The sequence below is a fragment of the Podarcis vaucheri genome (assembly GCF_965113315.1).
Source record: "Podarcis vaucheri genome assembly, chromosome: 1".
NCBI lineage: Eukaryota > Metazoa > Chordata > Lepidosauria > Squamata > Lacertidae > Podarcis > Podarcis vaucheri.
The window spans coordinates 9,431,504-9,455,365 of record NC_138759.1 but is presented as its reverse complement, the minus strand read 5'-3'; the positions used below and the strand labels follow the sequence as shown (position 1 = coordinate 9,455,365).

The 23,862-nt window shown below is 49.0% G+C and overlaps 1 protein-coding gene across 2 annotated transcripts; it reads left to right on the top strand.

Annotated features, from left to right (window-relative positions):
* The first annotated feature begins 10,392 nt into the window (after positions 1–10,392).
* On the top strand, positions 10,393–20,919 carry SIX1 (SIX homeobox 1). Of its 2 annotated transcripts, none has more exons than XM_082219592.1 (2): positions 10,393–11,559; positions 19,287–20,919. In XM_082219592.1, exons 1-2 carry the CDS (start codon positions 11,059–11,061, stop codon positions 19,641–19,643), a joined length of 858 nt encoding a protein of 285 aa, XP_082075718.1. In that variant the 5' UTR covers positions 10,393–11,058; the 3' UTR covers positions 19,644–20,919. The 2 variants fall into 2 exon arrangements, with proteins under 2 accessions (XP_082075718.1, XP_082075717.1); XM_082219591.1 differs by having other exon boundaries at positions 10,418–11,618.
* Positions 20,920–23,862: the final 2,943 nt, after the last annotated feature.

Below are 23,862 nucleotides of genomic sequence, written 5' to 3'. Positions count from 1 at the left end.
CCTGGAAATCAATGAGACTATATTGACATTTTGCAGGGGAAATGAAGGCCCCCTCCCATATGTGTGTAATACACTTCCGAGAGAGAGAGCGGGTTGGATCGTGCCCCAGTTCCTGTGCGCGGAAGTAAAACAAGATTTCAGTGGGAGGCGAGCGATTCCAAAAGGAAACGTTTTTAGGTTTAGGGGTGTAAAAGAGATGGGAGGGAGAATCATATGATCACTTATAACCCATGTGGTGGGGAGACAACACATTTTAGTGGCTATTTAGTGGAGGGGACTTTTGTGCGCAACATGACCTTAATCGTGGGAACCGCTGCTTCTTTGAGAGTTTGTGGGAACTCGCGTCAATGGCAGCCTTGCATGTTTCTCAGGTGTGTGTGTGTGTGTGTGTGTGAGAGAGAGAGAGAGAGAGAGAGAGAGAGCGCTGAATGGTGACACCAAAATTAAGTCCCCCTTTCATCAGGGAAGCTGGTTCATTGCTGTTTTCCGACGGCACAGAATCCCATAGAATCACAGAACTGTAGAGCTGGAAGAGGGAGCAGAGGGTCATCTAGTCTGACCCCTAATCGAACGCGGCTTGCAGCTCCAGATGCCAGACGCCACCATGAGGAGAGATGGGGCCAGTAGGGAGAGAGAGATGTCTACCCCAAGCCGGAGAAGCAAACCCACAGGGCTTCGTATTTCAGGGCATTTAAGCCCCAGCCCCGCCCACCTGGCTGGCTGAGGATTGGTTGGCTCCCTTCCCAAGCCAGCCTGCTTAGGATCGGACTTGGAGTGCAGAAGGTGCCCAGTTCGATCCCCGGCGTCTCCTGCCTGAAACCCGACGAGGCGCTGCCAGTCAGTGTCGATAATACTGGTCAAAGGGGACCAATTGTCTGATGCAGTATATAAGGCAGTTTCCATGGATGCTTCAGTTGAAATTCCTGCGTTGCGGGGTTGGACTAGATGACCCTCGGGTCCCTTCCAACAATTCTACGATGTTCCATACTGACTTTCCAGCCGGGAGACTGGCTGCTTTGTCATCCCGAACCTCATATCCCGTTTAAAAAGGTCGCAGTCCTGAATTCTGGCAAGAGGAAGTCCCCTTGGAACAGGGGTTGGGGTTTTGCTGTAAGGGAGAAAGAACGGGGCCGCTCGTGCTTTATTTTAAAAACCTGAAATGTTCTCTGTTGCCTGGGATTTCTGTGAAAACCCACAGGGGCTTTTCTACCCACTGACTACCGGGGAAAGCACCTCAGTGAAGCGGTGGCGGTAACAGATTTTTTGAAGTCTGTCGACTCGAGTTCAGCTCTCCCCTCTGCCACGAACTCGGGATGCGTCCTGGGGCAAGTTACTAACTTAACCCTCCTTCAGACTTCACAGTTGACCAGCAACATTTTCCCTCCCCTCTAGCTCCTGCATGTAACGTCTGAACGGAGGGAGCCTGCGTGGAATCTGGAATCCTGTACACGCGAGGGCTCCTTTGCCTTCAGACGTTACTGCTGTAGGCGGGGGTAGCTATTCAGCGCTCACCATGTGAGCCAACTGCTAGGGGGCAATAAAATATTTGAGGGGGAGGGTCCCCCCCCCCCAAGTTGATGGGCATTCCCATTCACATGGTGCCCGTGCACCGCGTTGCGTGATTGATTGCGCGGAGCAGGACTTCCTTGCCCCCCGCTGCCCCAATATTTTATTCAAGTTGGCACCCCTAGGCGCTGACATCTGGCTTGTTCTGTCTTACCGGTTAGTACAGGTGGCGACGAGGGAGCCTTCCTTCTGTATCCCAGAGTGCGTGGAAGCCGGTGCTCCTGAAGGCTCCCGCACTTCGTTCAGACGTTCGTTCCTGAACACGCGTCTGAACACGAGGACTGCAACCAGAGCAGCCGCTCATCTCCTGCCCTTGAGCCGCTGAAACACATACGGGGCGCACAACCACCATAGCTGTCAACGTTTCCCTTTTAAAGGGAAATTCCCTTATTCCGAATAGGATTCCTCGCAAGAAAAGGGGAAAGTTGACAGCTATGTCCTCTACTCTCACACACATATATTTCCTAGAATCTTAGAGTTGGGAGGGACCCCAAGGGTCATCTAGTCCAAACCCCTGCAATGCAGGGATTTATTGCATTTATTAATTGCCTTTATAGCCCATCATTTTCTTCCAGGTCCTAGTCCTACTTGCACACGGTCTGGCTTTCTGGAAGAAACCTCTCCTCTCCCATGAGTTGTTTCCTTGTGGTTTGATTGCAAAACGCGACGCGCGGAATGCGTGGGAATGGCGTTACGCGGGGCGTTTTGGGAAGAGCTTGAAAAGGCGCATCTTTCACTACAAGGCCGGGGAGCCTGTGGCCCTTCAGTGTTGTTAGCCTCCGCTTCTCCCTGTCCTCTTTGACCAGCCGGGCCTGATGCGCGTTGCGGTCCACAAACATCTGGAGGAGCGACCGCGGGCTTCCTGGCGACGCTCCCCTTTTTCCTGGGCTCCTCGAGAGCTCGCAGGGTGACACCCGCTTTGTTTTCACAGGTGTTTGGAGGGCAGCGATGGCCAGCCGGTCCCCCGAGCCTCCTTCGGGGTTTTTCTTCCTCTCCCTCCTTTCAGACGCCTTTTTGCACCAAACGCTTTTCAGCGTCGGCGCGGTGGACGCGTCTCCAAAATAGCGCCCCTCTTCTCTTTCAGTGGTTTTGATTTTTCAGGGGAGGAGGAAGCGCAGAGAGGGAGGAAAGCAGGAAAAAAGAGAGCTAAAGGGGTTGTGAGAGAGAGAAGACAAGTCCTTTATTGTTTAGAAATAAGCCAACCCTCCGCACCCCTCCTTTCTTTCTGTCTTTTTCTCTCTCGCTCCCTCCCTGCGTCTCTCTCTCGTTCTCTTTCCTCTGCGCTTAGCAGCTCAGAGAGGGTGAGATCCGGTATCACGTTGCAGATTCCCACTAAAGATAACGAAATGTGATCTATTTTTCAGAGCGGCAAGTGGATGGGAACGAAGCCGTCCACGACAGAAAACTCATTTGCTAATGGGCTCGGTTTTGGGTTTCCTTCGCGTCTCCAGGGTCGGAAATCGCTGGAGTTTTGGGTTACTGGCCGCACTTATAACTGGCCGCATTCTGCAGATCCTTTTTTCTGCTTTAATTAATTAAGGAGCAGCGCCGATCATTCCCCAGAAACCAGTCTGCCCTGGGCTCTTTCCCTCAGGCCGCTCACCAATAAGGTCTTGTTTACCTTTTTGCATTTGGAAGAAACCAGGCCCGAAAGGTGGGCAAATTTCTCGCCAGCCTCTACCACCCCACCCCCACCCCTCCGCCCCAACCACAGATGCGTGCCTTATACCCGTGGACAGTTCAATTTCACGCTGCAAATCGATTTTCGAAGGTAGCAGCCTTCGGATTGTCCACAAAATTCTGCCACTTACGCCCCACGGAGGTTCCTGTTTTGTTTTTTGGGTGTTTTTTTAAAAATAAAAATCTAGCGTCCATTCATAAAGAAATTTACGTCCCATCCCGTGGATGTTTATTTATTCAGCAGAAAACTCCCCTGAATTCAATAGTTTGTCCTCCCTACGTGTGCTTAGTAGGGTCGACGTGTAAAATGTGTGTGTGTGTGTGTGTGTGTGTGTGTTTATATAGAACAGTCCTCTGCCCACAAACTGGGTATACTGGGTTGAAATTGGGTTTGGCATCATCTGGCGAGGAGACTAAGGGTGCAGTCCTGACCTGTACTTACCTGAGTGAAATAAACTCAATGCGACTTCTGAGTAGAAGGGGGTTATTGTGCCACACTTACCTCGGAGTAAATGTCCCAGTTTACACAGTGGATAAGACTGTATAGGATTGAACGGTCAGGCAAAAGCCTTTAAATGGGGGGGTGTCATATCAATATAATTTTTTTGGGCGTGTAAACTGTCTTAATATAGCACAAGTAGAAGCTGTTTTGTGCAATAATTTAAGGTGTTGAACACACAAACAAACAGCTGCTGAGTAGTGTCTGTCGCTTAAAATGTTTATATTTTATATGGGACTTTGTATATTTCATTAGCACTCCAGCCTATTACACCTAAACTAGCTTGTCTGATGTGATCGTAATGACACTTGCATTTCAGGGGGAAATTGCTCACGATATTCGTGGCAGAAAACAATTCCTGCCAGTCGGGTTTACTTCCAAGTAAACATGCTTAGAATCCGAGGCTCTCCTGTATTTTATTTTATTTATCAGACCTTCCCATTAATCATGCACTGTGAGAGGAGCACTGGTCCTGAACTTATGCACAATCACTAGGGAGCAAATCCCATTAAATTCGGCGGGGCTTACTACGTGCAGAGACGTGCCGAGGTGTAGATGGGATCCTGCCTCTGCCTTCTCTTGAGGCGTTTAGACTTACCTTGGAGGAGAACGAGAGAGCAGGGAGCGGGGCCGAGTAGGCTTTCTGTCTGGCACCCGGAGGGAGCCCCCCGCCCGGCGCGCGCGGACTTCCACGCGGAGGCTCGCTCCTTTCAGACGTTGGCGCCGTACACGTGGACCCCAGGGAGATGAGCTAGTCGGCGCGCGCGCGCATTCTCCTTAGCGGCTCATAGAAACGCTGTTTTTGTAAACAGGCTCCGCGGAAAATGCGCCTGCGGAATAATAAAACAGCAGTCGGGTGACCCGATGTTTCAAATGGTTATTTATAGCAAATTCTTTTCTCTGAAAAGGCTCAAGGAAAAACAACAACGCCGCAAAGGTTTTTCTCCAAACCACCCACCGGGAGGGACGTCAGGGCGATGCGCTTCTCCTTTCGGCTAGTTGGTAAATTTGCAACGCGATTCCATATCCGCCTTTTTTGCGATCTGATTTGGAGAAGTGAAAGGGACTGTTTTTTATAAAACATAGCAAGTGATGATGACCGTCCGCAGTTAGCTCTCGGGTGCAGGACTCCCGGCATCAGGTTAGAGACCCCCTTGTGGCGCAGGAAAGCTCTCGGTCTCTACGCTCCCTTGTTTATAAAAGCGAATTATTTAATATCCGCGTTAGGAAGCAAATATCACTTTTTGTGGCTCGTCGGCGATTGCAGCAGAATGATTTGCAACAGAAATGAGACTTAACTGAGCGCAAAACGTGATTGACATGAATTGTTTACTCGCAAGGAACACCGCTCTTGCGTCCTGAACGAGTTAGGCGAAAATCAGCCCGGAAAGAAACCAAAAGCGGACTTTAAACTGCCAAGTATTCTCTGCAGAGCCGGATATAAATGTTTTGGGGATGTGGGTGTAAGTGTTGGAGGGTTATCCACAAACACACAACACACACACACACACAGAGAGAGAGACAGAGAGAGAGAGACAGAGAGAGAGAGAGAGAGAGAGAGAGAGAGAGAGAGAGAGAGAGAGAGAGAGACCCAGAGCGTTGTTCGTAGCCGACTGCTGCTAGATAGCATGTGGGCTCTGCTGATATATTTATAACCGGCCCTTTAAAGAGAATCCTCATCTCGTCCAGCGCGGAGCTACAGAATGATAAATCCCGTGTTTGCTTCTCAGACGTTTGAAAAGGATCCCAGGGGAGGGAAGCGGGTTGAGGGGGTTGGTGGCAGCAGACAAATAGCTGTCAGGCCGGAGAGAGAGTTATCTCCACCAATTTGGTTCAGATCTGTCTTTCGCCTCGCCCTCCAGTGCTGCAGGTATAATCTGTCAGACCTTTGGCCTCTTTTTTTAAAAGAAGACTTAAAAAAAAACCCCTCCTGTCCTTATTTTAAAAGCATTAGCCGCGGTAAACATCCATTTAGCAAACACCTCTTTGAGAGAGGCAGTTTTTTTCCGGGGTGGGAGAAGCTTTCCAACCTCTGCTAATAGGAGGGGAAAAAATATTTTGCGCATCTGTTATAGACTTTGGGGTATGTTGGGGCATATAATTTTGTGTGTGTGTGGAGAGAGAGAGAGAGAGAGAGAGAGAGAGAGAGAGAGAGAGAGAGAGAGAGAGACGCCTTTCTAAAGAGTCGCGTTCCGGTCCCCACGCAGCTGCCTTGTCAATAAGGAGTCCGTTCCAAGTCGAGACATTTTTTGCTGGCAGGACATTCATTGCAGCAGCTTCTCTGAAGGCATCACGAGGACCAAAATAAAGTGGGGAAAAGTACCAGATCGGGTGGGACAATTCGTTGCACCGGCCGAGGGGAGGGGATAGAGATTGTCTCTCCATATGCATATTATATCCACACGCATAAAGTGGTGTAATGGTGCCAACTTGAATAAAAAAATTGGGGGGGGGTCGCTGATCACAAGACACACTCACCATTTGACTGGCAGTGGCCATCAACTTGTAGGGAGCTGGCCCCCTCAAAATATTTTATTGGGGAGCGAAGGGCCATCTGCCCCTAAGTGGTGGCTCCTATGCAGTGGCGCTTTCAGGAAAAGTTGGGGGGGGCAGAAGTCGTCCAGGGCCCGCTTTGCAGACTGTGCAGGAGGGGTCTCACTTCCTAAAGTCGTCGAAATGAGAAAGATCCGCCACAACACTCACCTAATGCCTTTAAGTCCATGTGGTCTTAAATTGCTAAGCTGTGACCACTGTGATGCACAGCCAAGGCGCTTGGGCCTGCCTTTCTCTGGCTTAAGGGCACTTTCTGCAAGATCCAGAAAGATGAGAAGAACCGGATTCAATTTAGCCCCAAACGAACGGGCTCCTCCAGTGTGCAAAAGAAAATCCGGCCCCGTTATCAGACCTGACGGTCAAAAGCCAAGGCACGAAAGTGTCTTTGCCTTGTGGTTTCATAATACCGAGGCAAAGAGCAGACAGACCAAGGCAGAGGGGATGTTTGACGGGCGCGGTCGTTTTCGGGAGCAAAGAGGATCCTATGCATTTACACGTGACAGGGACACGCAGAGAGGCGTGCAAACAGATCGAGGAGCAGTGGGCCTTCTTTCTGCGGACCCGAGTTAGGTCATTTTAAGGCTGTGGAATTAAGGATCTTAAGCACAACCGCTGTCTTTGGTGGCAAATGCGCGTTTCTTCAAAATGTGTCCTGGCCTGGTGTAATTTTAAATCTTCTTCCACTGCAGTGGCGTAGCGTGGGGGGGTGCAGGGGGGGCCGGCCGCACCGGGCGCAACATCTGGGGGTTAGGGTTAGGGGGCGCAAATCCACGGGTTAGGGGGCGCAAATTACTTGCCTTGCCCCGGGTGCTGACAACCCACGCTACGCCACTGTTCCACTGTATTACTTCTTGGTGAGCAGTTGTATACAAACACTGCTGCCTGCATGCTTTCCCTTTTATTCCTGCGAGTAAAAGGCGGAGAGAGAAAACGACGTAAAAGAAAGGAAAAAATGATAGCCAAGCATTCCGGATGCCACCCCCACGAATATCTCTGATCTAGGCAGCCTCTACAGGGGTTTCTGCCCTCCTACTAAGGGAGAGGGACACCCGGGCCTTCCTCAGCCGTCCCCTAATATCTAACTTGCCGGGGTTAGTTATAGTCACCGTCGCCGTGCGTGTGAGCGTGGTCTCGCGTTCCCACTACAAGCGACGTGGGCGAGCAACACAACACGTGTTCAGATTCCAACCTCTACGACCTTCCGATGGAAGGAATATGACCTGGTTGGAAGAGTCAGTTAGGATATATGAACATCAGTCCAACCAAGGACAAAAACCAAATCTCAGGTCTGATTCACAAACCTGCTGAGACGCGGATGAAAACCAGTACAGTGGTGCCTCGGGTTACGAGCTTAATTCGTTCCGGAGGTCCGTTCTTAAACTGAAACCGTTCTTAACCTGAGGTACCACTTTAGCTAATGGGGCCTCCTGCTGCTGCCACGCGATTTCTGTTCTCATCCTGAAGCAAAGTTCTTAACCCGAGGTACTATTTCTGGGTTAGCAGAGCCTGTAACCTGAAGCGTCTGTAACCTGAAGCGTCTGTAACCCGAGGTACCATTGTAGGTGTTTTCTTGAGCGCTAAAGGAAGTGTAATGCTGCGATCCTATACACGCACCGGGGAGATTTAAGTCCCAACCAACATTCATAGGATTGCGTCTGTACGCTGAAGCTGAAACCCCGCGGAAGCAAAAAATAAACAAACCACAAGGGGGGGTGTCAATAGAACAAGGGGGTATGGATGGAGGGGTCGCTGGAACTATGCCCGCGAAACATCCTAAGTAGTAAAAAGCGCGATACAAATGCTAACGCATTATTATTATTCGCAGCTGGGGAAGGGTCGTAGCCCCGTGGCAGAGCATCTGCCTGAGACCCCCTACTCAAGACATTGCGCCGCCGCCGCCAGTCCATGTAGACGACACAGATCTGGACGCAGCAGTCAGTGGTCTGACTCGGCAGGAGACAGCTCCCCACGTTCCGAGTTGGGAATAAATTGGACGGCTGACATCTACCGGACTTTGCTTCTAAATACAAAGATGCGGGATCCAAACAGACGCGCGGTTGGTTTGAGGGGTGTGGGGCGACCACCTGCCATGCTTAAGGACCCTGACTTCGAAGCAAGTCCCCATTCTCCCTACTTTTTGCTGCAGCATCCGACTTAACACCTTTATCCCTCTGAACGTGGGAACGTAGGACGGCCTTATAGTGCGTCATCGGGTTTTGGGGAGTCCTGGAGTCTCTCCCAGCCTTCCTTGGAGCTGCACCCGCATGCAGGGCAGATGTTCTGACATTGCGATGCTCTGACATTACCTTCTCCTAACCCAGCGGTACCCAAAGCGGCGCCCTCCATAAATTGACGGGCTATAACTCCCGTTATCCATGACCACAGGCCAAACTGAGGCAGATGGGAGTTGTAGTTCAACAGCACCTGGGGGGGTGCCCCGTTGACTACCCGGGCCCTCACCGGTCTTCAGTCCCTCTGGTGTTGTTTTTTGGGGACCCCGGGAGTCCTGCCTGACTAGATGCACCTCAAAAAGCGTTCTCTCCTCGTAAGCGCCGCTGTTGGTCACTTATCGCCTCCAAGATAAGTACAGCTCATAAAAGGCTCTTCTTTTCGTCGTTTTCGGCAGCGCTGCTGCTGCTCCGCTTATCTCGCCCCCATTGTCCTTATCTCAAGCCCTGCCCTTGCTACTGACAATGGATTACCTTTGTTTGGAGAGGCTCTAATTGTTTCTCCCTCCCTTCCCCAAATCATCTTCCTCCTCCAGGAGGAACCTCCTAATTGCTTTTTGAACCAAAATGAGGATTAGCAGAATCCAAGGGAGGGCGCGGGCGGCTACGCGCAGTGCAGAAAATACGGTAAGACAATTCTGACACCACCCGCAACCCCGACTAGGCTTGCGCCAGCTCCCCATAACATACTAACTTGGTCGCGAGCCCCATTGGATTCAAGTGACAGCTGTTCCGAGCCACCATCCACAGAATCGGGCAGCATAATTGGCGTTTTTACTGGGAGGGCCAGCTCTCGATGGATGGGGGTCCACGTCCCTGATTAATATGCCGAGGACAGCAGCTTCATTAGGGGGAAAAACAACAACTGCATTTCAGTTTACTCGGAAATAACCTGCGCTCCGTTCAGCGCGCCTGACTTCCAGGACAGGATGCGCAATTACGCGGCGATCAGGTCAGATTGCAAGAGGGCCGGAGACGCTTACTCCAGAGTCATCTTGCTGAGGCCGCGTTGGAAGGAGTGTTTCAGCCGGGTACCGTTCGTTCCAGAGCGGATCGCGGATTTTAAATAGGCCTAACTCCGTCTGCACAGGCGAAATATGTGCTGGTTCGATTCCAGTACCTATTACTTAACGTCCACAGGGTGCCCTTTCTATCACCTTACGTTTGGAGGCTGTATTGACCGCAGGGGCATCGCTTTTCGTGAGGTAATTGGAATACGCGCTCTTGCGCGCTCCCGCGTCCGCTCCTGGCATAATTCGAATTCCCACCAATTTACACGGGGAGAGAGGCCTTCTGCAACACAACTCCTGGTGGCAGCCCAAAGGCATCGCTTTTAAGCTTCACCTCTTTGAATGCAAAAATAAATAAATAGCAATATGTATTTCCGAGGAGGGTGATGATTAATAAATGAATGAATGAAAGAATAAATAACAATAAGATGCCCACCTTGCCTCCCTAGCCTCTTAAGACATAGTTATGGCGCTCCTTTCATTATTTATCGCGCGCCATAAGCTATTCATCAGGGGCATCATTTATTCATTCTCAACATTAAGGTAATTAAATATGAGCTCACCGGGAATGAGCAGGTCTGAAAATAAAGGCGGGGGGGACGAAGGAAGAGGAGGTTTGCTGGCTGGCCGGCTGGCTGGCTGGCTGGCTAGAGGAGAGATGGGCCCGCAGAGGAAGGGGGGGGGAGAGCTGGGTTGGGTATGGGTGGCTGTCTTTTTCTTTTTTCTTCTAAAAAAAAGAGAGTCTGCAATAATTGATTTGCACAGAGTTTAGTTCCCCTTAGGTGACACTTGAGAAGCAGCTCGAATTGCAGGGTCCTGACGTGTCTCCCCTCTGGAGGGAGGAGGAGGAGGAGGAGAGATCGAGAGGCCAAGAGCCGCCCTATCTGTCTCCTTCGCCTTTCTTCGCCACTCAGTCGGCCCCTCGGCTGCAGCCAGAGCCACAGCGAAGCGGACCTTGCCAAGCCCCCGTCGGCAGCGCCCGCTCTCTCGCTCGCGCACCAACCAACCAACCAGGCCGGGCCGCGCCTTCCTTCGGCTGCTTTTTCCTGCTGCGTCCTGGGCGGCGCGCGCTCTCGCTCTCCCTCTCCCGGGCGCAGCTGCTGCTTTGCTGGACGCGCGTTCCTATAGGGCGCTGCAAACATCCAATCCAAGGGAGCCCGGAGGACGACGGGGCGGCTTTCAGCTTGGCTGCCGTCGGAGATCCCGACCCAAAAGTTTCCTGCGCCTGCAGCGACAGCGCCGGAGCATCCAGTTCCTTTGCGCCTCGCTTGCTGGGTTTTGTCGGGGGCGCTTTTGCCTCGCCGCTTGGATTCGCCAAGGGTCTTTTTGGAGTTTGCGCCTGGGGGGTGAGTCTCTGCGCGCCTCCCCTTCTTCTGCCTGTGTGGGGAGGGGGGCGGCGCCCAGCGCTGCTTTTTCCTCTCTCCCCCCCCCCACCGCCCCGCCGGTCCTTCTGCCGGTTCCGGCCAGCTAAGCGAGTGCCGGGTGGCGGGCGCCCCGTCGGCGGCTCGGCGCCCCCGTCGCCATGTCCATGCTGCCGTCTTTCGGCTTCACGCAGGAGCAAGTGGCGTGCGTCTGCGAGGTGCTCCAGCAAGGCGGCAACTTGGAGAGGCTGGGCCGCTTCCTGTGGTCGCTGCCCGCCTGCGACCACTTGCACAAGAACGAGAGCGTCCTGAAAGCCAAGGCGGTGGTGGCTTTCCACCGGGGCAACTTCCGCGAGCTCTACAAGATCCTCGAGAGCCACCAGTTCTCTCCGCACAACCACCCCAAGCTGCAGCAGTTGTGGCTGAAGGCCCACTACGTGGAAGCCGAGAAGCTGCGCGGCCGGCCGCTGGGCGCCGTGGGCAAGTACCGCGTGCGGAGGAAATTCCCCTTGCCCAGGACCATCTGGGACGGCGAGGAGACCAGCTACTGCTTCAAGGAGAAGTCCCGGGGCGTCCTGCGCGAGTGGTACGCCCACAACCCTTACCCCTCGCCCCGGGAGAAGAGGGAGCTGGCCGAAGCCACCGGCCTCACCACCACCCAGGTCAGCAACTGGTTCAAAAACCGCAGGCAGCGCGACCGAGCGGCGGAGGCGAAAGAGAGGTGGGTGCTGCTGTTTTGCAAGTCGGAGGAGCGGAGGGGGCGGCCAAACTTTATCTGGGGTGTGGGGTGTGTGTGGGGGGTGTGAGAGAGACCTCCAGACAGACCGACAGCCGTACAGACAGAGAGCAAGCCCAGCTAAACGCGCTGAGACTTGCATCCGAGTAAGCACGCGTAAGCTCCCGCTATCCGGAATTATCCATAAGATAAGGTAAGGTAGGATTCAGCCACAGGTAGGCACTTTTGCATCGCAGCCTTATACATGTCTATTCAGAGGTTTGGGTTTTGGGGGGAGGGTTGTGGGGCCTTAAACACACACCCCCGCCCGCCCCCCAGGTATGTTGGATATATCGTTGGAGCCTAAATTTATGGCGATTTATATAGGAAATCTTAACTTTGGCTGGATGGTATCCTGTGTTCATTACCAACTATGCCAAATGATCATTCCTAGCGTTTATAATAATAACAGCAATGATTTTATTATTTATACCCCACCCATCTGGCTGGGATTCCCCAGCCACTCTGGGCGGCATACAGTACATATAAAAACATAGCAAAACGTCAAAAACTTGCCGATACAGTTTACCATCCCCATTGATTTTTAGGCTGCAATGATATTACCTGGAATAATAATAATAATAATAATCCTAAAGGACTTGCCTCTCAATAGACATGCCTAGAAGGAGGTTCCTAGTGACACGGTTAAGACAGAAATGTTAAACCTTGCTTTACCTGGGAGTAATCCCATTGAGTTCAGTGGGACTTGCTTCTGAATGGACATGGTTAGGATTGCATCATGCCACCATGACTGTGAAACTCATTGGGCCTTCAGGGCTCAAATGGGCCTGGATCGTGTCCCTAGGGGGCTCTTACTCGCTTCTGAAATCTTCGCACAGCCTACTGTGTCATGTTAAATACCTGTTAGTCAAGAGTACTAGCAGGTTTCCCATAGAAAGGCCGTGTCTTGGTGAAAGAGGGCCTTTTCCAAACCTCCTCATCTCCTTCCCTTGATTGTTGCTTCCAAACTTCTCCTTCCTCCTATTATGTCCTGAGGGAGGAGAATGAAAATAATCACACCCTTTACGGCATTTTCCTGATGTGGAGTTGTTACAGTTTCTGGCGCTCAGCATAAATAAATGTCACTGCAGTCTTGCTTGGCCTAGGGGGGTTATGCAAATATATATGTATATATATATTGAAAGGACAAGGTAACTGGAAGGCCAAGATTTCCAGAGTGGCAACTGCGTCCGTCTCTTGCAGGAAAACAAATCAGAGTCTTTTGTCACCTTAAAAGACGACACATTTGTTAGGGCAGAAACTTCTGTGGACTGAAGCCCACTAACTAGACCAGCACATCCTGCATAAGATCCCATTTGCACCTCTGTTCCCCATTTCCTTTCCTCTCTGGGGGCTAGTCCAGAGTTCCCTCTACTTGATAGAAGCTATCCTGATTCTTTTGGTGCCCAGTAATTCTTCCACTCTCCCCATTAATCCTCTCCCCCCCACCAATTCCAGCAAAAGCCCTCTTCCTATTAGATACATCTCCCAAGCTGCAGCAGGATGAGGCATATGAGCAAAGGAAATAAAAGTGACCAGGAATAACACCCTCTCTTGTTTATGGTTCCGCTGGGTTTATTGTGGGCTCAGAAGTCTCCAGACTGGAGTGTTGTGTCTCAGTTTGGCACTGTTTGAAAACCCAAGCTAGCTCCCTGGTGAGTCTGCGAGCCACCACTTCCCTTTTGGAGTAGGTTTTTTTAAAATAAAAATAAAAATTTAAAGTACTGGAGGTCAAAGAGGTGAGAAGGGTGATAGGGAAGCTGGAAGAGGACTTTTCAGCTTGAGTCTCCTAAGCATGTTTGGGCAAAAGTAGGTCTCAGTGTTCTTGGCTTTGCTTACTCCTGAGTTGGTGTGCGTCAGAGAACAGTGTGCTTGTGATTTTAAAAAAATATATATATAAAATGGCCAGCAATAGGTTAGACAGGAGGTCAACTCAGCAAGCCCACATGCTTTTAGATATGCACACAAAGGCTGCAACCCTCAACACACTTTTATAATAATAATAACCAAGTTGAAAAGATAAATCGTGGAATTAGGATGAATTCTAACCTCAGTTTCCCCCACTGATCAGCCTTAGGGGTTGCAGTCCCTTACCTGGGAGTAAGCCCCATTGAATGCAGTGGGGCTTAACTTCCGAGTATGCACGCATAGGCTTGATGGAGCAGTCTCCAAAGCTCTCTCTCTCTCTCCCCATCCTGTGATGCAGAAGGCTGTGGGCAGACTTCCCCCACTCCTAGCAGACCGCGAGGGGGTTAATCAAAGGAGCTGGATGGGTGAGGTTATAGGGAGTCGTTTATCTTCCTTGCAACCCCAGCCACACCCCGCTTAAATTGACGTACTTGACTTTAGGAAGGTTTACATGTGTTTAGGATTAGGGTGTCAGTCCCATTGATGACTCCCAGATCCTCCCCACACAAAACTCGGCAGTAGGTGCAGAAATGAGCCCCTAGTATCACAATAATTCTTGCATTATCCAAGTCCGGGGGAACTTATTTCCACCCGGTTTTACGCGGCGGAGTGGGATGCTGGCCTCAAAGGCGGTTCTGTTTTATATAGGTTTTTAGCAGCATCAAAATAACGGGGGCGGAAGGGGAAGGAGGGGAAAATAAACGCGTGCCCCAAGAGGTCACAATCTAAATTGCCGAAGGATAACATCCCAGGCTTTCTCCCCACCCCCTACCCCATGCATTCAAAGAATCCCGGGAGCTGTACTTGACCCCCGCAGAGCTACAATTCCCAGCACCCTTAAGCTATAGTTCCCAGGATACTTTTGGCCGGGCGCGCTTGCAATTCAAAGAAAAGGTTGCAGAGCAATGGATCTGCCATCCCGGTGGAGCCGCGGGGCCGAGTGTCCAACTTGGCGGCTCCTCTGTTGTGAAGTTGGGACGAATTGGCGCAGACTCTGGTTTCAGCTGCTGAGGTTGTTGTTTTTTTTAATTATTATTTGTTGCAAACCGGACCCCGGAAGAGGGAGAGAGGGGAGGGAAACCGGAGATCTGTGAGACCCGGTTATCTCCTGTCCCAAGATTGGGCTTAATGTTACTCTGCCGGTAACAAGTTAGTGCCTCGAGAGGGGAGGGAAAGGAAGGGGTCGAGGAGACCCAGCGCCCTTCCTGTCCATCAGATCTTGAATACATGGACGTGACATATACAGTATTAATCCCCACCCCTGCCCCATCTCTCTTGTTAGTTTGCCTTTACTGGCTGGAGGGGGGGTAAATGATGCCTTCACCCCCCCCCCAAAGTAAATGTGCATTGGTTAGAGATGGGTCATTTGGCACAAACAGCGCATCCAGAGAGAGACTCGTTCCTAGCCTGCTGTTGGTTCTGCTTCGCTCTGGAGATGGAACTAGATGATGACGATGATGATGAAATAGCATCATCATCGTCATCATCGTACCCCGCCAGTCTGACTCGGTTGCCCCAGCCACTCTGGGCAGCTTCCAGCGTATATAAAAACATAATAACGTATATAAAAACGTCACTTTCCCCAGATTTTTCTGGACTCGCATTCAATTGAAGAAACAAGCAAGCAAGCAAACAAACTGGTGCCTATAGGAGAAACTCCACCCATTAAGAGTTCAGGATATAATAAATACATATACCGCAAGGAGCCGCGTTGATCTTTATGTGTTCCACTTCATTTTTTTAACGGTTATAGTTTTTTCTGTACCCAGAGAAGAAGCTACGTCCACTTCCTTGCCTACTGGTCAATTGTTGGGACAACTCCCCCCCCCCATTCTGATTAAACTTGGCGTGGATCGGGGCATTTCCCCTCGAGTAAATGTCATCTTAACAGCACAGAAAGGTTTTAAAAGGAATAAAAACCAATCACCTGATCCATGCGCTTAGGAGTTAGCCCGAGGGGACTCCGAGGTTTGGGTAAGCAGAGGGGATCTCCGCAGGCGCGCCCGACCTCTTCTTTTCCGGGGAAGGCGTAACGTGTGAATGTAGGCTAGAAAGCTGGAGGGATACTTTAAAAATAACAATAACAACTCACCCTAGTTTAATAGCTTTCGTTCTAATAAACCAATTAGCCTAAATCTTTCGGTATTTACACTTTGGCAAATACTTTTTTGACACCTGATGTTGCAAAAACCCCGTTGACCTCTTTTGCTCGCTCTGTTTGTGCACGCTTCTGAATATTGTGGGGAGGGAAGAGCAACCATTTTATTTATTTATTTTCAAAAAGCCGAACTGAACCTTGTGGCTCGGTTTAGGTTCCCGGGGAAAGGCCCAAACCGGTTTAACGCGTCGCTTGCGAAACTGCCTTGAAATGTGTTTTTTTCTTTCTTTTCTGCGGCTGTTTCCCCCGCATCCTGAGCATTCCAGAGTTGAAAGCTCCGTTTTCCAAAAGAGCGAAGGTCTTCGGCGGTTATTTATTATTTTTAGCTTCCATCCTAAACATTTAGAGGGTTGTGCTGCTGGAAGCGGCTGTGCAGAGACACAGCTTTTCCAAATGCATTTTATTTTTCGACGCCGCGACGTGGACGCGCCGACTAGACCCGCGTCTCCTTCACCTAAGCTAACACTGACATCACTTCGGCTGAGATGTTCCGGCTGCAGCTGTCTAAATAGGAGGCCAAAAACGTGGCAGCTGCAACGATGAAGCCATTATTAAAATATGAACCACTCTTCAGAGAATTGTAAAACACACACATGCGCGCGCGCGCGCGCACACACACCATTATTTGGGGTTTCTTCCTCCACCTGAGGCCGTGGGCACGATCCACACTAAGAAAACTCTCTGGAAATCCCCTGATTTCTGCGGGAGAGATTCACCCCATACTCACTGCAATCTTCACCCCATTTACTAGGGAGTAAAACCCACTGGATTCAACGGGATTTACTTCTGAGTAGACGTGGTTAGGTCTGAGCTTCTGGCTTGCCTAGCTCTGTGTAGATCTTTCCGTGAGCTCTTGGTCGTGTGAATGCAAGGGGGGTGCGCGCGCCTCCGCCTGCTCACTTAAATTCTAATTTCTCATACCCTTGTTTTTACCCATCCGGTAGGGAAGATTCTCAATACCTTTTCTTGGCTGTAAATACAAACCGTTCATTCCCGATCCACTCCGTTTCTTAATCCGGATTAACTAATGCCCTGAGATTCCACTCTCCTAATAACGGAAATTGATTTGCAATTCTCACTGCAGACATAAACATCGACTGTAAGAGAGGGAACAATTTATAATTCACAGATTGTGTGACTGTGTAATAGCCAAAGGAGTATGAAGTCGGAAACTTAACCCACAGGATGTTAAGAGAACCACTGAGATGTGATTTGCCTTCAAGCAAATGTATTTAGGGGCTCAGCTGTGGGCCCATCAGCCTGAAATCAGTGGGGCTCATTACTCCGATTTTTAAGCACCCTGTTTGAAATTCAGTCCCATGGATTTATTTATTTTTTACAGCGTGTTGCGGATAATCGTGATTTTGTACCCAGTTCCCCAACGCGCACCCTGCGTGGAAGCAGAAACCACCGACTAGCTTCAGTGGCGAGTGACTATCTGGGGTTCAGAAAGGCTGCCTGAGAAATCCCCGCCTCCCCTTGCCAATTTTTGTCTGGCCGTTCTACTCCGCCTGAGACTCGCGTGTTTGACCTAGGTTGTGTGAATGCGCACTTGCCTTAAGGCGCGATCGCTTGTTCCTCGGAGAGAGCGGCAGACTTTCGACTCGAGCGAAAGTCGCTGTTAAGGAGACCCGCGCAGAAAGAAGGGAGGTCGGCTTTTAAGCTGCCCCCGCATCTCAACGGAGCTGCCCGCAGGAGAGAAGTCTCCGTACGCTGTACTCGCCGCGGGTCTGACTTTACTTCCAAGCAAAGCTCCTCCGCTAGATCACCTCTAAGGGGGCAATAGATGCCCCTTTACCAGGAGTGAAACAACAGGTTTTCTGGTGCTTAGACCGGATAGAAATGTGCGCTATATTAAACTGCAGTTATTACCTCCCCTTGTTTGGCAACGAAGCCGCAATTGCTACGGGCGACGGACGCAGCTTTCGCTTCTTCCGTTCCCCCCACCAGAGTGCAAGGAAAAGGTTGCGTGTTTGCATTTATGTATGGGCGACCGTGTTCTGCTGTCTCCATTGCAGACGATCCGGGGATTGCCTGGTTGTCTGTATCAGCCTACCACGCAGGAGGGATTGGTGTTTTTTTCTTTTACATTTCTTTGTATGCAGGGAGGGGTTGGGGAGAGAAACAGTGACTCAATTATATATTTTTATAGGGAAGGGGACAACTTTCACTCTTTCTGGCTAAGTTCCACCAAGTTAAGAAATCCTGATTCTAGCATTCACCCCTTCGAAATAAAATGCTTTTTGCTTCTCGAGGGTGAGTGGGGGAGATTTATTACAGAAAATGTTAGGAGCTCAGGACAGTATTGTCCATCCTCTGAGCTAATGTGAAATATTTGCAGCCTTGATCCTAACTGATGTCTTCTTTTAGGGTTCTATGTGTGGTTTTTAAAAACCCTTTCTTTGAAGTTATTTAGGGCATGAGCCAGCCAACTACTAAAGCAGTTGCTTTTCTCAACTCTTCCTCCACTGATAATCCAGTCTTAATCTCTCGCACTTTGGCTTCAACCTGATCTTGGGCCTATCCTGTCTTTTTTCACATTTGTAAAAAAAAAAAGGTTGCTTTTTATAAAAAAAAGGCCAAGCATACTTCATTTAAAATAGCTTTTAGGCTGCCTTGAAGGGCAAAAACACCGTCAAGGTGACTTGCAAGATAAAAGGAGAATAAATTGTGTGTTTTCCTCAACTGATTTCAAAACACGACAAAACAGAAATTTTTGGAAGTTTCCCTCACCTTTTCTCTGACTTTTGTTCCCACACTGTTATACTCTGAATGTACAACATTCTCCTTTGGAAGCGAGTCCCATTAATCCAAATCTTTTTTAAGATCTAAAAGGGGTTATTTAACCTGATAGAAGGACTGCCTTGATACTCAAGACAAATATCTGACTTTCCCCCAGAAAACAAAAGTCAACGAATTTTCAGTTTTTGCCCTTCAAACCCTGAACATTCATGGAAGTTAGGTCTACTGATTTCAGTGGGACTTCCAAGGCAAAGTGTTCAACAGAGCAGCCTTGAAAAGAAGGGATCTTGTGCATAGTTCCTTAGGCCCCATTGAACACAGCAGGGTGGGCGCTTAATTCTGAATAGATGAGCGGTAGGATCTGGCCATGCACCACGACAAACAGATTCTATTGTACAGTTTCCTTGAAAATAAGCCGAGCAAAATTTCAACGTGATTTATATCTGTTGAGAAACACCATACTGAAATTTGTGCCCCCCCAAACCTCCTTTTGCGGTGTAGAATGGCTGTATAAATGGTGTTTAGCTGCATGCAGAGCTCTCCTCCCCACACACTGTGATTCCACTACGTGGCTTACTTGGGAGTAAGTACCATCAGAGAAGCTTCGTTCCAGCACCGGGACTTTAAAACCGCTGGTGGCTTGAGCGAGTGACAGTGAACTTTCGGTAGAGTTTTCCCCTTGCGTAATTGCATTTCTGCCAATTTAGGCTGATGGGACATTCATTCCCTCCTCTCTTTGGCCCTTGCTTTTGCAACCAGCTTGGTCTATGACCACTTTCTCATTCCTCTGCCTCTCTTTTTCCCAGGGAGAATACGGAGAACAACAACACTTCCACGAACAAACAGAACCAGCTGTCTCCCCTGGACGGGGCGAAGCCGCTCATGTCCAGCTCGGAAGAGGAGTTTTCGCCCCCACAGAGTCCGGATCAGAACTCAATCCTCCTGCTCCAGGGCAGCCTCAGCCATGCCAGAAACTCCACCTATTCCTTGACGGGGCTGTCTGCCTCCCAGGCGACTCACGGCCTCCAAGCCCACCAGCACCAACTGCAGGACTCTCTCCTAGGCCCGCTCACCTCCAGCTTGGTGGACTTGGGTTCATAATCCGGAGAGACAGGGATGGGGGTTTCTCCCACCACCGCCACCACCCAGTGGTTTGTAAATAAGGGGACATTGTCATGAATTATTTTTCCTTCCTGCTCCCATTGCCCAACCCACTCGGTTTTGTTTTGTTTCCCGAGAGCTCACCTGGCGATTCTTAAGGGACTTCTAAAGATCTCTTCCGAAGCTCTTCTCTGACCCCCACAAAGGCCTGTCTCCACATCTCATTTATCCAGCTCTCCTCCCGACATCCTTGTCATTATGTCTTAGCGGAAGCCAAGCAGAGATAGCACACACCCATGGGCATGCTATAAACAAAACAACACCCCCCCTACACACACAACAGGCACACCCCTTTGCCCCCCTCCATTTGTGCCTCATATATATATATATATATATATATATATATATATATATATATATGCTTGTCAGCTAGAATTACAAATGAATTCTTTTATTTAAAACGTTGGTGGGCATCACCCAGCGAAACCAAGCATATAAGTTTTTAAATATGAGTGTTGAGCTTTATATAAAGTGCTTGGTTTTTGGGCTGGATCTTGTCTGTTCCCTTTCCTGTGCACTATAATAGTATATGGGGGGAATATTTTAAGCAGGAACTGGGAAGTGTCTTCGCTGGGAAATGAAGTCCTCCTAAAGTCAGTGGGACTGGCAGAACAATCCTGTGCATATTTACTCAGAAGTCATTTAAATGGGGCTTACCCCACCCCACCAGCCCTAAGCCTGCATAATTCTTCAGCCTTTACTTTCTAGTAAGTGTGTCTTGGGCTGCCTCCATAGGCAGTAGTGAGGTTGTTGTCCTGGCTTTGAATTCTTAGGAAATATGAAAGCGGGGGTTGGGGGGTTTGAAAGAGGAGTAGCGTATCTTAAAACTTTTGTTTTGAAAGTTTGGAGATCTGGCGAGGGCAAATTTAAGTTTACATTTTTCTTCTTGGTCAGATGTAGCGTTCTGAAAAAGATTTTGAAGTAGCTTAAAAACTGAAAAGATGATGCAGTATTAGGTGAAGAATGTAAGTGCCTATGTCTTAACGCAGATCGTGTGAGGCCTTTTTACGTTAGAGTAAATTTTAAGTGTGACGGTACACTCATGTCAGTCATTTTTACGTTTGTGGTGAATTTAGGCAATTAATCCATGTGACTCTTTTTTAAAAAAACACAACACAACAACACAAAACACAGCGACGACAAAAATAGGAACAATTTTACCCAGACATATATCTACCATAACCCACATTCTTTTTATAGGTTTTCTTTCTGTCTGTCTCAACTTTACCTCCTTCCCACCTCACCTCCTAGTTTGGCTTGCAAAAATATACAGGGGGGGGAAATAAAAATCAAAGTGGCAATTTGATTTTTGTTACCAATAGTAGCATGTGCTTTTTCTTTCCAGGTTTCTTGTACCCAAAGAAGTCTAAATTAAATCATGATAAGAAGATTGAAAACATAAAAGTCTAATATTTTTATTTCTTTATAAATAGATTAACAAGTAGCCTATATCTTCGCAAACACACCTCCCTTCCCTGCTAGTCTGTCAAGGCCTGAAGGTTACTTCTGAAGTTGGGGTTTTAAGTCTGTTTACTCCCCCTTAGCCTATCAGTGAAGGCCTTTGGGAGGGAGATAAAAGTTGTTAAAACCCAATTCCAACCCGATTCTTTCTCCGAGGCAAATGGTCCTGTTCACTATGGCTGTTGACTTCCGACTGTCCCCTCTCCCCCTTGCTTTAAAATAATTTATGGGCTCTGTCCTGTGTTTAGAAAGCATTCATCGTTAGAGAGAATAAACATTCGATGGGAAGTGTGTGAAAAATTGAGAAGGCAGTTCAGCTAAGCACTTTCATCACGTCCCCCCTGATCTCAGTGGGAGAGGCTGACCTGTAGACTTGGATGGAACCCATTGAAACCAGTGGATCAATTAGCAGGAATGTAGGCATGTTTATTTCTGGAATAAGGCCTAGTGGGATCTACTCCCTAACAATACCTTTTTGAATTGCAGCCGGTGCTGTTCAAACTTACTCAGAAATAAGGCTGCCCTTCTCTTCACATTTACTCCGGAGAGTGGGAAGAAAGTATTCTGGAATAACTCTACAATTCTTTGTTACAAATATATGATTTTATACCGCAGACCCTCCAAGTGTCCCTATTTTCCAGGGACAGTCCTGCGCTTACAGAAGCCATCCCGGTTTCTGATTTGATTCCGGAATGTCCCGCTTTTCCTTAGGATGCCCCTATTTTCATTGTAGAAATGTTGGAACGTTTGGTAGGATGTCCCTATTTTCAACAGAGAAATGTCAGAGAGTATGGAATCATCCAACTCCTCAAGCCATCTGAAGGCAGCCCTATATAGGGAAGTTTTTGTATATGTTGGAAACTACCCAGAGTGGCTGCGGAAACACATTCAAGAGGGAAGGGGCATAAATAGTATGTATGTATGTATTTATTTATTTATTTAAAGGTAAAGGTAAAGGGACCCCTGACCATTAGGTCCAGTCGTGACCAACTCTGGGGTTGTGGCCCTCATCTCGCTTTATTGGCCGAGGGAGCCGGCGTACAGCTTCCGGGTCGTGTGGCCAGCATAACTAAGCTGCTTCTGGCGAACCAGAGCAGCGCACGGAAACACCGTTTACCTTCCCGCTGGAGAAGTATCTATTTATCTACTTGCACTTTGACGTGCTTTCAAGCTGCTAGTTTGCCAGGAGCTGGGACCGAGCAACGGGAGCTCACCCCGTCGTGGGGATTCGAATCACCGACCTTCTGATCAGCAAGTCCTAGGCTCTGTGGTTTAACCCACAGCACCACCCGCGTCCCTTTATTATTATATTTAGCATCCCTATTTTTATTGGAGAAATGTTGGAGGGTATTATAGTATGGCATGTATGTCTATCTAAGGACACAGTAGAGGAACCTGCAATTCTCACTGGATTTTAGATTTTAATGGAGATTTACTCCCAAGATATTGTGTCTTGGATGGGCTTAATTTTCAGAAGGCAGAAAACTGCCTTGTACTAAATGAAACTATTCGCTTAGCTAGCTCAGCACTGCCCACACTGACTGGGGAAGACTCTTAATGGTTTCAGGCAGGGCTAGTTCCCTCCCTCCCCGGGGATGCCAAAAATTGCAGCTAGGGTTTTAACATGCAAAGCAGATGTTCTACCTCTGAGCCATGGTCCTTCCAGTGGACTCGTAATCTGGTGAACAGGGTTCGATTCCCCGCTCCTCCACATGCAGCTGCTGGGTGACCTTGGGCCAGTCACACTTCTCTGAAGTCTCTCAGCCCCACTCACTGGGGGATGAAGGGAAAAGAGATTGTTAGCCACTTTGAAACTCCTTCAGGTAGTGATAAAGCGGGATATCAAATCCAATCTCTTCTTCTTCTTCTTCTTCCTCATATTTTGCTGGACTCTGTCCATGTGATTTGGCTCAGCTGTGGATGCAACCCCTAAATCTACATTGCCAATGTGCAAGTCCAGTTTGCAATGAATGAGCGAATTGCATAAAGCAATTTCAGTGGTGCACAGCCATGGCGCCAAGCCGTGGATTGTGGCCCAGGGAAGGCCATTTTTTTATACAAACAAACAAAAACAGAAAAGAGGCATAAAAACTGCAATTCTGTCAACATTTATGCCCCACCAAATGCAGAAGAGCATGCTTAAAGAGCATCCTGTCTTTTAAGTGGGGTGGAGTTTCTGACTCAGGGAAATTAGCCTTGTCCTCAAGTTGCTTTCTCAGAGGAGATTGAGCTGCCCTGATATTAATAACTCAATATGTATGTGTTGGCGTTTTGCTTTTTTGTAATGTGGAAGGTCTTTTCGCCTCCACATTGAGCTTTCAAAATGGCACAACCGGCTTTTAAATCACCAATGTGGTGGTTTGCCGGGTGATCCTAATGCTGTTGGATTCAGTGGGACTTGCTTTGAAGCGAGTGAGTTGAAAATTAAACCCCCCAGCCCCATCTTGTTAAGCCCACAAACCCTGAACTCACCAGTATCTATGAATCCTATGACTCCCAACAAGGTTTGTAAGTGGATTCTAGTTTTCACCCAGTATAATCCTGTTGCTGAAGTCTCTTGGGAGTCTTTACTGAACCAAACCACGTATCTGATCAATGCTTTCCATGTGGAAGAGGCAGGGGTTGAGTATATCTGTGTTTGTTTACATTTGCCAGTTTGCAAATTTTACTCCAATGTCCTACTCCACTCAGTGGATCTCATTCCTACATAAGCCTGCAAGGGATTGCATCTGTATTCTTCTATTATTTAAATTCAGGTAC

Bases quoted from the DNA above. Each gene is read 5' to 3' on its own strand.
- SIX1 (XM_082219592.1), top strand. From the start codon at position 11,059: ATGTCCATGCTGCCGTCTTTCGGCTTCACGCAGGAGCAAGTGGCGTGC. The intron at 11,560-19,286 runs GTCAGCAACTGG...TCTTTTTCCCAG, and splicing joins CCGGCCTCACCACCACCCAG to GGAGAATACGGAGAACAACA.